The following is a 14747-nucleotide window of genomic DNA, read 5'->3' as shown; positions in this document are numbered from 1 at the left end:
GTATATAGTGCTATTAATTTCACAGTGTTTTACAGACATTATTGCCACTGTCCCCAATGGGGCTCACAACCTAGATTCCCTAGCAGTATGTCTTTGTAAATGTGGGAGAAAACCAGAGTACCTGGAGGAAACCCACGCAAACACGGGGAAAACATACATTGCAGATGTTGTCCTTGGTGGGATTTGAACCCAGGACCCCAGCGCTGCCAGGCTGCAATGCTAACCTCTAAACCATGCTGCCCTAATATGTCATATTATTCAGTCACTATGTGGTGGTAATATGTGATCTGGTCATGGTGTGGCAGTATTTGTCCCTTGTATGTAGTATTATTCGGTCACTATGTGGTCTGGTCATGGTGTGGTGGTATTTCTTCCTGTATGTGGTATTATTGGTCTTGGTATAGTGGATTGTGTTGTGTATGGCGGTCATTTGTTCTCTCTGATATTAATTAGAAGATTTTTTTTTTCCATTAGAGTTTTAATGCTTTGTACACAACGGCGGAGATGCACTTATAGGGGGTTTCCTGTGGAAAAAGTAATCACCTCTCCACAGGATAAGTGATAACGTATTCATTGGTGGGAGTCTGACTGCTAGGACCCATTCAGCAAAATGTGGAACTTTTTATCCCCATTAGACTGGAGTGGCATGTCCGACTAGATCACTGATTCATTCATTCCCTCATTAGCTGCACTTGTTTTTTTCTGGAAGCCCCAAAGAGAATGAATGGCGCTATGGTCAGACATCCCACCTGCTGCTGCATTTTAAAATAGGGATAAAAGTGTCCTGTCAGGAATAAAACTTCCCTATTCTTCCGATCGGTGCAGTTTCAAATGGTCGGACCTAAGCGATCACCTATCCTGTGGAGCCCATGGATCGGTGATAACTTGTTTTAACCAAGAACCCCATTAATGTAAACTACCGTGATTATACATCCCAGTTATGGGGGCGCACCGTAGACGTGCAGCAGTCGCCGGTGTTTTACAGCCTATGCTCCACTATAATGACAGATATTTGCATATAGCTGTAGGGTGGACCCCTAGAGTCCATTCCCCTGGTGGGCCCCAGACACCCCAGTCCGACCTTGAGTGTCAAACAGTACTCTTCATCAATCTGGCTCTAACTTTCTCTGATTGCTGTCCCCAGATCAGCTTTGCAGGTTGGATTCTTGTCATGGACCATTTTCTTCAACTTCCACCAAAGATTTTCAATTGGATTGAGATCCGGACTATTTGCAGCCATGACATTGACCTTATGTGTCTTTTTTCAAGGAATGTTTTCACAGTTTTTGCTCTATGGCAGGATGCATGATCATCTTGAAAAATGATTTCATCATCCCCAAACATCCTTTCAATTGATGGGATAAGAAAAGTGTCCAAAATATCAACATAAACGTGTGCATTTATTGAAGATGTAATGACGTCATCTCCCCAGTGTCTTTACCTGACATGCAGCCCCATATCATCAATGACTGTGGAAATTCCCATGTTCTCTTCAGGCAGTCATCTTTATAAATCTCATTGGAACGGCACCAAGCAAAAGTTCCAGCATCATCACCTTGCCCAATGCAGATTCGTGATTCATCACTGAATATGACTGTCATCCAGTCTTCTACAGTCCACGATTGCTTTTCCTTAGCCCATTGTAACCTTGTTTTTTTCTGTTTAGGTGTTAATGATGCTTTCGTTTAGCTTTTCTGTATGTAAATCCCATTTCCTTTAGGCGGTTTCTTACAGTTCCGTCACAGACGTTGACTCCAGTTTCCTCCCATTCGTTCCTCATTTGTTTTGTTGTGCATTTCCTGTTTTGGAAACATATTGCTTTAAGTTTCCGGTCTTGACCCTTTGTTGTCTTCCTTGGTCTACCAGTATGTTTGCCTTTAACAATCTTCCCATGTTGTTTGTATTTGGTCCAGATTTTAGACACAGCTGACTGTGAACAACCAACATTGTTAGCAACATTGCGTAATGATTTATCCTCTTTTAAGAGTTTGATAATCCTCTCCTTTGTTTCAATTGACATCTCTTGTGTTGGAGCCATGATTCAAGTCAGTCCACTTGGTGCAGCAGCTCTCTAAGGTGTGATCACTCCTTTTTAGATGCAGACTAGCGAGCAGATCTAATTTGATGCATGTGTTATTTTTGGGTATGAAAATTTACAGGGTGATTCCATAATTTGTTCCTCAGAATTGAGTGATTCCATAATTTTCCCCTTTGCTTAGTTAAAAAAGTAACCATTACAGACTACCACATATTTTGTTCTTAATTTCTTTTAATGTTTCTTAAAGCCAGAAAGTTGCCATTTGAAATAACTTTAGTTTTGTGCCATGTCTGTGATCTGCTTTTTCTCTCCAAAATTAAATGAATGAACATCCTCCAAAGCCGGTGATTCCAGAATTTTTGCCAGGTGTTGTATATTGGAGCAATAGAAATAGAATTACAATTATTAGTAAATGGTTTATCATTGTGAGATACCAACCGGTCTTATTAGAGATCTGTCTTTCTGGACAAGGGCCACAATCGTAACAACATTCCTGACGACCTTTCAGTTGGATTTTTTGGTATCCAGGGAGGCATCTTGCACTGCACACCGATGTGGGCATCTGGATAAAATATAAACAGCAATTATTTATTGAGATTATAGCAATGTGCAAAAGTTTTACAAAGATATAGAAAAAAATGCAAAGTAAGAAGCTCTCAAAAATAGAAGGGTTAATAGATTATTTTTATCAGTTAACAAGATTTAAAGGGAATAAAGAAAAGAAAAATCTAACCCATCAGTAATAGTGACCTCCCTTTACCTTCAAAATTGCTTTAACTCTTCTAGGTTCACTTGTAACTTGCGCAAAGTCAGGAATTTTTTAGGATTATAGTCAGGTGTATGAGAAACCAGTTATACCAGACAGGTGATAATCACCATTTACATTTGCAATGAAACACAGTATCTTAACCCCATGAAAATTCCTCTCTATCAAACCATACAATTAAGCTTTTATTAGTCATTTTAAAATGCTTAAGAGTATAAAAATGTGTCCCTAATCTGCCTCAAATTAATTATTCCTGACATCTGTCACTTGTGTGTATTCATTTGATGACATCCCGAGGTGCCATCACCTATATAAAATGATAGGACAATTAGAATTTAGGGCACATGTTTCACCGCATGTCCCCCAACATGTTCAACGTAGCACTAGTCCCCCCCAACATGTCCAACATAGCACTAGTCCCTCAACATGTTTCACGGCATGTCCCACCAGCATATCCAACATAGCACTAGTCCCACCAACATGTTTCACCGCATGTCCCACCAACATGTCCAACATAGCACTAGTCCCACCAACATGTTTCACCGCATGTCCCACCAACATGTCCAACATAGCACTAGTCCCACCAACATGTTTCACCGCATGTCCCCAACATGTCCAACTTAGGACTAGTCCTCCCCAACATGTCCAACATAGCACTAGTCCCCCCAACATGTTTCAAGCATTTCCCACCAGCATATCCAACATAGCACTAGCCCCACCAACATGTTTCACCGCATGTCCCACCAGCATATCCAACATAGCACTAGCCCCACCAACATGTTTCACCGCATGTCCCACCATGTCCAACATAGCACTAGTCCCACCAACATGTTTCACCGCATGTCCCCAACATGTCCAACTTAGGACTAGTCCTCCCCAACATGTCCAACATAGCACTAGTCCCCCCAACATGTCCAACATAGCAGTAGTCTCACCAACATATTTCACTGCATGTGCCACCAACATGTCCAATATAGCACTAGTCCCCCCCCAACATGTCCAACATAGCACTAGTCCCCCCAACATGTCCAACATAGCACTAGTCCCCCCAACATGTCCAACATAGCACTAGTCCCACCAACATATTTCACTGCATGTGCCACCAACATGTCCAACATAGCACTAGTCCCCCCCAACATGTCCAACATAGCACTAGTCCCCTCAACATGTCCAAAATAGCACTAGTCCCCTCAACATGTTTCACCGCATGTCCCCCCAACATGTCCAACATAGCACTAGTCCTCCCAACATGTCCAACATAGCACTAGTCCCCCCAACATGTCCAACATAGCACTAGTCCCCTGTTGTGAATTCTGTTATCGAACTCCCTCCTGTGGTCATGAATGGTACTTCGGCGAGTTCTGTCCATGGACTCCCTCTGGTGGCTGTGAGTGGAGCTGCTGGTTCTGAGGTTCCTTCCACAGGTGACCTAGTTTATTCTTTGGCTGGCTGCTCTATTTAACTCCACTCAGATCGTTACTCCATGCCAGCTGTCAATGTTCTTGTACTGGTTCAGTTCGCTCTTGGATCTTTCTGGTGACCTGTCTACTCCAGCAGAAGCTAAGTCCTGCTAGTTAATTATTTGTTCATTGTTTTCTTGTCCAGCTTGCTATCATGATTTTGCCTTGCTAGCTGGAAGCTCTGGGATGCAGAGTGGCACCTCCGCACCGTGAGTCGGTGCGGAGGTCTTTTTGCACACTCTGCGTGGTCTTTTTGTAGTTTTTTGTGCTGACCGCAAAGATACCTTTTCTATCCTCAGTCTGTTTAGTAAGTCTGGCCTCCCTTTGCTGAAACTTGTTTCATTCCTGTGTTTGTGACTTTCATCTTAACTCACAGTCAATATATGTGGGGGGCTGCCTTTTTCTTTGGGGAATTTCTCTGAGGCAAGGTAGGCTTTATTTTCTATCTCTAGGGCTAGTTAGCTCTTAGGCTGTGAAGAGGCGTCTAGGTAGAGTTAGGTACGCTCCACGGCTATTTCTAGTGTGTGTGATAGGATTAGGGGTTGCGGTCAGCAGAGCTCCCACTTCCCAGAGCTTGTTCTGTATTAGTTTAACCATCAGGTCGTTCCGGGTGCTCCTAACCACCAGGTCCATAACAGTACAGCTGGCCAAAAGTATTAATACATCTCAATAGAGGGATAAGAGAAGTTCTGAGACCATTTTTTTTTCTCTGCAGTGTGTTTTGTCTTTCTTTTCCCCTTAACCTCTGGGTGGTTCAGGACACAGGTGTAGATATGGACATTCAAGGTCTGTCCTCTTGGATGGATAATCTCACTACAAGGGTACAAAACATTCAAGATTTTGTGGTTCAGAATCCGATGTTAGAGCCTAGAATTCCAATTCCTGATTTTTTTTCTGGGGATAGATCTAAGTTCCTGAATTTCAAAAATAATTGTAAACTGTTTCTTGCTTTGAAACCCCGCTCCTCTGGTGACCCCGTTCAACAAGTAAAAATCATTATTTCTTTGTTGCGTGGTGACCCTCAAGACTGGGCATTTTCCCTTGCGCCAGGAGATCCTGCATTGCGTGATGTAGATGCGTTTTTTCTGGCGCTTGGATTGCTTTATGATGAACCAAATTCAGTGGATCAGGCAGAGAAAATCTTGCTGGCTTTGTGTCAGGGTCAGGATGAAGCGGAGGTATATTGTCAGAAGTTTAGAAAGTGGTCTGTGCTTACTCAGTGGAATGAGTGTGCCCTGGCGGCAATTTTCAGAAAAAGTCTTTCTGAAACCCTTAAGGATGTCATGGTGGGATTTCCCACGCCTGCTGGTCTGAATGAGTCTATGTCCTTGGCCATTCAGATCGATCGGCGCTTGCGGGAGCGCAAAGCTGTGTGTCACGCATGCGCCCAGACTGGTTGGCGCAGGCATACGGGGGTGTGGACCCACTGGACCACAGACCAAACTTCCCTGGAAGGGGCGTAACTAAGTAGCTTCCTAGGTGTTCGCTGGAGCCTCTGATGGTGAGGTCAGACTTGTGCAATAGGAAGCTACCAGGTGCCACTCCAGGGTGATGTCTGGCTGTGGCTGCTGATCCCACTAAGGAACGGAGCAGGCACGGCTGGCACTCTGGCTGACAGGCGGGCACGGCTGGGACACAGGCAGGCAGACGGGTACAACAGAGACACTGGCTGGCAGGCGGACACGGCTGGCTCTCTGGTAGGCAGGCGGGTACGGCTGGAACATAGGAAGAACCGGTAGGGACCGGTCTGCAGGCAGGAATGTGAAACAGGTTGGAACCTGTTCAGACAGGAGGACTAAGTAACAAGTAGAAGGTGGAACTAAGAGAAGAGAAGGAGAAGGCAGAGCCAAGGGCGGAGCCGCAAGAGGCGGAGCCAAGGGCGGAGACGCTGGAGGCGGAGCCAAGAGCGGAGACGCTGGAGACGAGCCAAGAGCGGAGACGCTGGAGGCGGAGCCAAGAGCGGAGACGCTGGAGGCGGAGCCAAGAGCAGAGACGCTGGAGGCGGAGCCAAGAGCAGAGATGCTAGAGGCGGAGCCACGAGTGGAAACGCTAGAGGCGGAGCCAAGAGTGGAGACGCTGGAGGCGGAGCCAAGAGCGGAGATGCTGGAGGCGGAGCCAAGAGCGGAGACGCTGGAGGCGGAGCCAAGAGCGGAGACGCTGGAGGCGGAGCCAAGAGCGGAGACGCTGGAGGCGGAACCAAAAGCGGAGACGCTGGAGGTAACGCCAAGAGCGGAGACGCCGGAGGCGGAGCCAAGAGCAGAGACGGAGCCAGATAGAACCGCAAAGAGCGGAGCCAGATAGAACCGCAAAGAGCGGAGCCACAGAGCAAAGCCAGAGAGTGCGAAGCAAGGTCTGAGTGCAGAGCCGCAAGAGTGCGGAGTGTAAGCAGACTGAGAACTGTTATGGCTGGCAATCAGGCAACACAGCGTGCAGTAATCAGCGCACATACAGAGATCTGGCAATAACCAAAAACAATAGGACGAGCTCTGAGACGTGGAATCTCTGTAGACTGCAGTACCTGATCTATCCTCACACAACTATAAGCAGCAGTGGATTGCGCCTATAACTACCTATGCAACTCGGCACTGCCTGAGGAGCTGACTAGCCTGAAGATAGAAATACAAGCCTGACTTACCTCAGAGAAACACCCCAAAGGAACAGGCAGCCCCCCACATATAATGACTGTTAGCAAGATGAAAAGACTAACATAGGAATGAAATAGATTCAGCAAAGTGAGGCCCGATATTCTAGACAGAGCGAGGATAGCAAAGAGAACTATGCAGTCTACAAAAAACCCTAAAACGAAAACCACGCAAAGGGGCAAAAAGACCCACCGTGCCGAACTAACAGCACGGCGGTGCACCCCTTTGCTTCTCAGAGCTTCCAGCAAAAGTTAATAGCAAGCTGGACAGAAAAAACAGAAAACAAACTAGAAGCACTTATCTAGCAGAGCAGCAGGCCCAAGGAAAGATGCAGTAGCTCAGATCCAACACTGGAACATTGACAAGGAGCAAGGAAGACAGACTCAGGTGGAGCTAAATAGCAAGGCAGCCAACGAGCTCACCAAAACACCTGAGGGAGGAAGCCCAGAGACTGCAATACCACTTGTGACCACAGAAGTGAACTCAGCCACAGAATTCACAACAGTACCCCCCCCTTGAGGAGGGGTCACCGAACCCTCACCAGAACCCCCAGGCCGACCAGGATGAGCCACATGAAAGGCACGAACAAGATCTGGGGCATGGACATCAGAGGCAAAAACCCAGGAATTATCTTCCTGAGCATAACCCTTCCATTTGACCAGATACTGGAGTTTCCGTCTAGAGACACGAGAATCCAAAATCTTCTCCACAATATACTCCAATTCCCCCTCCACCAAAACAGGGGCAGGAGGCTCCACAGATGGAACCATAGGTGCCACGTATCTCCTCAACAACGACCTATGGAATACATTATGTATGGAAAAGGAGTCTGGGAGGGTCAGACGAAAAGACACCGGATTGAGAATCTCAGAAATCCTATACGGACCAATAAAACGAGGTTTAAATTTAGGAGAGGAAACCTTCATAGGAATATGACGAGAAGATAACCAAACCAGATCCCCAACACGAAGTCGGGGTCCCACACGGCGTCTGCGATTAGCGAAAAGCTGAGCCTTCTCCTGGGACAAGGTCAAATTGTCCACCACCTGAGTCCAGATCTGCTGCAACCTGTCCACCACAGAATCCACACCAGGACAGTCCGAAGACTCAACCTGTCCTGAAGAGAAACGAGGATGGAACCCAGAATTGCAGAAAAATGGAGAGACCAAGGTAGCCGAGCTGGCCCGATTATTAAGGGCGAACTCAGCCAACGGCAAAAATGACACCCAATCATCCTGGTCAGCGGAAACAAAACATCTCAGATATGTTTCCAAGGTCTGATTGGTTCGTTCGGTCTGGCCATTAGTCTGAGGATGGAAGGCCGAGGAGAAAGATAGGTCAATGCCCATCCTACCACAAAAGGCTCGCCAGAACCTCGAGACAAACTGGGAACCTCTGTCAGAAACAATATTCTCAGGAATGCCATGTAAACGAACCACATGCTGGAAGAACAAAGGCACCAAATCAGAGGAGGAAGGCAATTTAACCAAGGGCACCAGATGGACCATTTTAGAAAAGCGATCACAGACCACCCAAATGACCGACATTTTTTGAGAAACGGGAAGGTCAGAAATGAAATCCATCGAAATATGTGTCCAAGGCCTCTTCGGGACCGGCAAGGGCAAAAGCAACCCACTGGCACGTGAACAGCAGGGCTTAGCCCTAGCACAAATTCCACAGGACTGCACAAAAGCACGCACATCCCGTGACAGAGATGGCCACCAGAAGGATCTAGCAACCAACTCCCTGGTACCAAAGATTCCTGGATGACCGGCCAGCACCGAACAATGAAGTTCAGAGATAACTTTACTAGTCCACCTATCAGGGACGAACAGTTTCTCGGCCGGACAACGATCAGGTTTATTAGCCTGAAATTTCTGCAACACTCTCCGCAAATCAGGAGAGATGGCAGACACAATGACTCCTTCCTTGAGGATACTCGCCGGCTCAGATAACCCCGGAGAGTCGGGCACAAAACTCCTAGACAGAGCATCCGCCTTCACATTTTTAGAGCCCGGAAGGTATGAAATCACAAAATCAAAACGAGCAAAAAATAACGACCAACGGGCCTGTCTAGGATTCAAGCGCTTGGCAGACTCAAGATAAGTAAGGTTCTTATGATCAGTCAAAACCACCACGCGATGCTTAGCACCCTCAAGCCAATGACGCCACTCCTCGAATGCCCACTTCATGGCCAGCAACTCTCGGTTGCCCACATCATAATTACGCTCAGCAGCAGAAAATTTCCTGGAAAAGAAAGCACATGGTTTGAACACTGAGCAACCAGAACCTCTCTGTGACAAAACCGCCCCTGCACCAATCTCAGAAGCATCAACCTCGACCTGGAACGGAAGAGAAACATCAGGTTGACACAACACAGGGGCACAGCAAAAACGACGCTTCAACTCCTGAAAAGCTTCCACGGCAGCAGAAGACCAATTAACCAAATCAGCACCCTTCTTGGTCAAATCGGTCAATGGTCTGGCAATGCTAGAAAAATTACAGATGAAGCGACGATAAAAATTAGCAAAGCCCAGGAATTTCTGCAGACTTTTTAGAGATGTCGGCTGAGTCCAATCCTGGATGGCCTGAACCTTAACCGGATCCATCTCGATAGTAGAAGGGGAAAAGATGAACCCCAAAAATGAAACTTTCTGCACACCGAAGAGACACTTTGATCCCTTCACGAACAAGGAATTAGCACGCAGTACCTGGAAAACCATTCTGACTTGCTTCACATGAGACTCCCAATCATCTGAGAAGATCAAAATGTCATCCAAGTAAACAATCAAGAATTTATCCAGATACTCACGGAAAATGTCATGCATAAAAGACTGAAAAACAGATGGAGCATTGGCAAGTCCGAACGGCATCACCAGATACTCAAAATGACCCTCGGGCGTATTAAATGCCGTTTTCCATTCATCTCCCTGCCTGATTCTCACCAGATTATACGCACCACGAAGATCTATCTTGGTGAACCAACTAGCCCCCTTAATCCGAGCAAACAAGTCAGAAATCAAAGGCAAGGGATACTGAAACTTAACAGTGATCTTATTAAGAAGGCGGTAATCAATACACGGTCTTAGCGAACCATCCTTCTTGGCTACAAAAAAGAACCCTGCTCCCAATGGTGACGACGATGGGCGAATATGTCCCTTCTCCAGGGACTTCTTCACATAACTGCGCATAGCGGTGTGTTCAGGTACGGACAAATTAAATAAGCGACCCTTAGGGAATTTACTACCAGGAATCAAATCGATAGCACAATCACAATTCCTATGCGGAGGTAGGGCATCAGACTTGGACTCTTCAAATACATCCTGAAAGTCCGACAAGAACTCTGGGATGTCAGAAGGAATGGATGACGAAATAGACAAAAATGGAACATCACCATGTACTCCCTGACAACCCCAGCTGGTTACCGACATAGAGTTCCAATCCAATACTGGATTATGGGTTTGTAGCCATGGCAACCCCAACACGACCACATCATGCAAATTATGCAGTACCAGAAAGCGAATAACTTCCTGATGTGCAGGAGCCATGCACATGGTCAGCTGGGCCCAGTACTGAGGCTTATTCTTGGCCAAAGGTGTAGCATCAATTCCTCTCAACGGAATAGGACACCGCAAAGGCTCCAAGAAAAATCCACAACGTTTAGCATAATCCAAATCCATCAGATTCAGGGCAGCGCCTGAATCCACAAATGCCATGACAGAATACGATGACAAAGAGCACATTAAGGTAATGGACAAAAGGAATTTGGACTGTACAGTACCAATAACGGCAGAGCTATCGAACCGCCTAGTGCGTTTAGGACAATTAGAAATAGCATGAGTAGAATCACCACAATAGAAACACAGTCTGTTCAGACGTCTGTGTTCTTGCCGTTCTACTTTAGTCATAGTCCTGTCGCACTGCATAGGCTCAGGTTTACTCTCAGACAATACCGCCAGATGGTGCACAGATTTACGCTCGCGCAAGCGACGACCGATCTGAATGGCCAAGGACATAGACTCATTCAAACCAGCAGGCATAGGAAATCCCACCATTACATCCTTAAGAGCTTCAGAGAGACCCTTTCTGAACAAAGCCGCTAGTGCAGATTCATTCCACAGAGTGAGTACTGACCACTTTCTAAATTTCTGACAATATACTTCTACATCATCCTGACCCTGGCATAAAGCCAGCAGCTTTTTCTCAGCCTGATCCACTGAATTAGGCTCATCGTAAAGCAATCCCAGCGCCTGGAAAAATGCATCAACATTACTCAATGCAGAATCTCCTGGTGCAAGAGAAAACGCCCAGTCCTGTGGGTCGCCGCGCAAAAAAGAAATAATAATCAAAACCTGTTGAATAGGATTACCAGAAGAATGAGGTTTCAAGGCCAAAAATAGCTTACAATTATTTCTGAAGCTCAGGAACTTAGTTCTGTCACCAAAAAACAAATCAGGAATCGGAATTCTTGGTTCTAGCATCGATTTCTGATCAATAGTATCTTGAATCTTTTGTACATTTACAACGAGATTATCCATTGAGGAGCACAGAGCCTGAATATCCATGTCCACAGCTGTGTCCTGAAGCACTCTAATGTCTAGGGGAAAAAAAAGACTGAAGACAGAGCTAAGAAAAAAAAATGATGTCAGGATTTCTTTTTTCCCTCTATTGGGAATCATTGGTGTGGCTCCTTGTACTGTTATGGCTGGCAATCAGGCAACACAGCGTGCAGTAATCAGCGCACATACAGAGATCTGGCAATAACCAAAAACAATAGGACGAGCTCTGAGACGTGGAATCTCTGTAGACTGCAGTACCTGATCTATCCTCACACAACTATAAGCAGCAGTGGATTGCGCCTATAACTACCTATGCAACTCGGCACTGCCTGAGGAGCTGACTAGCCTGAAGATAGAAATACAAGCCTGACTTACCTCAGAGAAACACCCCAAAGGAACAGGCAGCCCCCCACATATAATGACTGTTAGCAAGATGAAAAGACTAACATAGGAATGAAATAGATTCAGCAAAGTGAGGCCCGATATTCTAGACAGAGCGAGGATAGCAAAGAGAACTATGCAGTCTACAAAAAACCCTAAAACGAAAACCACGCAAAGGGGCAAAAAGACCCACCGTGCCGAACTAACAGCACGGCGGTGCACCCCTTTGCTTCTCAGAGCTTCCAGCAAAAGTTAATAGCAAGCTGGACAGAAAAAACAGAAAACAAACTAGAAGCACTTATCTAGCAGAGCAGCAGGCCCAAGGAAAGATGCAGTAGCTCAGATCCAACACTGGAACATTGACAAGGAGCAAGGAAGACAGACTCAGGTGGAGCTAAATAGCAAGGCAGCCAACGAGCTCACCAAAACACCTGAGGGAGGAAGCCCAGAGACTGCAATACCACTTGTGACCACAGAAGTGAACTCAGCCACAGAATTCACAACAGAGAACACAAGGAAAGACAAAGCAGGGAAGGAAGCCACAGACAAGGAGACCGAGAAAAGACAAAGTACAGACAAGGCAATGGAACAAGACACAGGGACAAAGACACAGGGACCAGGATATTCTGCCTCCTGGAGGGCGGACTACAAGATCAAGGCAATAGCACAGAGAAAAGCCTCCAGAGAGGGAGTAACTCAGAGCAAGGCCAGGCAAACTCAGCAGCTAAACACTAACTGAGCTAACACATTGCACAGGCCCAGACCACAGGGTGGAGCTGCACTATATACAGGAGGCCTCTTGATAATTGGTCAGGAACTGATTAGACAGATGCACCTGATTCCTATAAGAACCAGAGAGTTCAGGCGCCGGCCCCCTATACACATAGCCATGAGGCATGCAGAAAGCAGAGACACAGAACATGGAGCTGGCATGAAACAGAAACCACATCATGGCCTGGAGCAGTGGGTAAGATTGTGTGAGAGATGTGAGGCCATGCCGTGATGCCAGCAGAGTTGTTACACTGTGCACCATTTGGCGGTATTCTCTGAGCATAGGCCTGAGCCTATGCAATGTGATAGGACTTTGACCAGAGCTGAACGGCAAGAACACAGACGTCGGAATGGGCGTGTTTTTACTGTGGTGATTCCACTCATGCTATCTCCGATTGTCCTAAGCGCACTAAGCGGTTCGCTAGGTCTGCCACCATTTGTACGGTACAGTCTAAATTTCTTTTGTCCGTTACTCTGATTTGCTCTTTGTCGTCCTATTCTGTTATGGCATTTGTGGATTCAGGCACTGCCCTGAATTTGATGGACTTGGAGTTTGCCAGGCGCTGTGGTTTTTTCTTGGAGCCCTTGCAGTATCCTATTCCATTGAGAGGAATTGATGCTACGCCTTTGGCCAAGAATAAGCCTCAGTACTGGACTCAATTGACCATGTGCATGGCTCCTGCACATCAGGAGGATATTCGTTTTTTTGGTGTTGCATAATCTGCATGATGTGGTCGTTTTGGGGTTGCCATGGCTACAGGTCCATAATCCAGTATTGGATTGGAAATCTATGTCTGTGTCCAGCTGGGGTTGTCAAGAGGTACATGGTGATGTTCCATTGCTGTCAATTTCGCCTTCCACTCCTTCTGAAGTCCCTGAATTTTTGTCGGATTACCGGGATGTATTTGATGAGCCCAAATCCAGTGCCCTACCTCCTCATAGGGATTGCGATTGTGCTATTAATTTGATTCCTGGTAGTAAGTTTCCTAAGGGCCGACTGTTCAATTTATCTTTGCCAGAGCACGCCGCTATGCGGAGTTATATAAAGGAATCCTTGGAGAAAGGTCATATTCGCCCGTCGTCATCACCGTTAGGAGCAGGGTTCTTTTTTGTGGCCAAGAAGGATGGTTCTTTGAGACCTTGTATTGATTACCGCCTTCTTAAAAAGATCACAGTCAAATTTCAGTACCCTTTGCCACTGCTGTCTGATTTGTTTGCTCGGATTAAGGGGGCTAGTTGGTTCACCAAGATAGATCTTCGAGGGGCGTATAATCTTGTGCGAATTAAACAGGGCGATGAATGGAAAACAGCATTTAATACGCCCAAGGGCCATTTTGAGTACCTGGTTATGCCATTCGGGCTTTCTAATGCTCCATCTATACTGTATTTCAGTCCTTTATGCATGACATCTTCCGAGAGTACCTGGATAGATTCATGATTGTATATTTGGATGATATTTTGGTCTTTTCGGATGATTGGGAGTCTCATGTAAAGCAGGTCAGAATGGTGTTCCAGGTCCTTCGTGCGAATTCCTTGTTTGTGAAGGGGTCAAAGTGTATTTTTGGAGTTCAGAAGGTTTCATTTTTGGGTTTCATTTTTTCCCCTTCTACTATCGAGATGGACCCTGTTAAAGTTCAGGCCATTTATGATTGGACTCAGCCGGCATCTGTGAAGAGCCTGCAGAAGTTCCTGGGCTTTGCTAATTTTTACCGTCGCTTCATCGCTAATTTTTCTAGTGTTGCTAAACCGTTGACTGATTTGACCAAGAAAGGTGCTGATGTGGCCAATTGGTCCTCTGCGGCTGTAGAGGCTTTTCAGGAGTTGAAGCGTCGTTTTTCTTCTGCCCCTGTGTTGTGCCAGCCAGATGTTTCGCTCCCGTTTCAGGTCGAGGTTGATGCTTCTGAGATTGGAGCAGGGGCTGTTTTGTCGCAAAGAAGTTCTGATGGCTCGGTGATGAAACCATGTGCCTTCTTTTCTAGAAAGTTCTCGCCTGCTGAGCGCAATTATGATGTTGGCAATCGAGAGTTGTTGGCCATGAAGTGGGCATTCGAGGAGTGGCGACATTGGCTTGAAGGAGCCAAGCATCGCGTGGTGGTTTTGATGGATCACAAGAATTTGACTTATCTCGAG

At 46.3% G+C, this 14747-nt stretch overlaps 1 protein-coding gene across 1 annotated transcript in view; it reads right to left on the bottom strand.

The window, feature by feature from the left end:
* Positions 1–14747, bottom strand: part of LOC138637965 (vomeronasal type-2 receptor 26-like) — a 136186-nt gene that overhangs the window by 34931 nt on the left and 86508 nt on the right. The window contains exon 4 of the mRNA XM_069726887.1: positions 2477–2600. Within this exon, the coding sequence (XP_069582988.1) occupies positions 2477–2600 (124 nt within the window). The remainder of the gene's footprint in view (positions 1–2476; positions 2601–14747) is intronic.

The sequence above is a fragment of the Ranitomeya imitator genome, chromosome 5, assembly GCF_032444005.1.
Source record: "Ranitomeya imitator isolate aRanImi1 chromosome 5, aRanImi1.pri, whole genome shotgun sequence".
Classification (NCBI taxonomy): domain Eukaryota; kingdom Metazoa; phylum Chordata; class Amphibia; order Anura; family Dendrobatidae; genus Ranitomeya; species Ranitomeya imitator.
The sequence above is the reverse complement of the archived record's forward strand: the minus strand, read 5'-3'. Positions and strand labels throughout refer to the sequence as shown.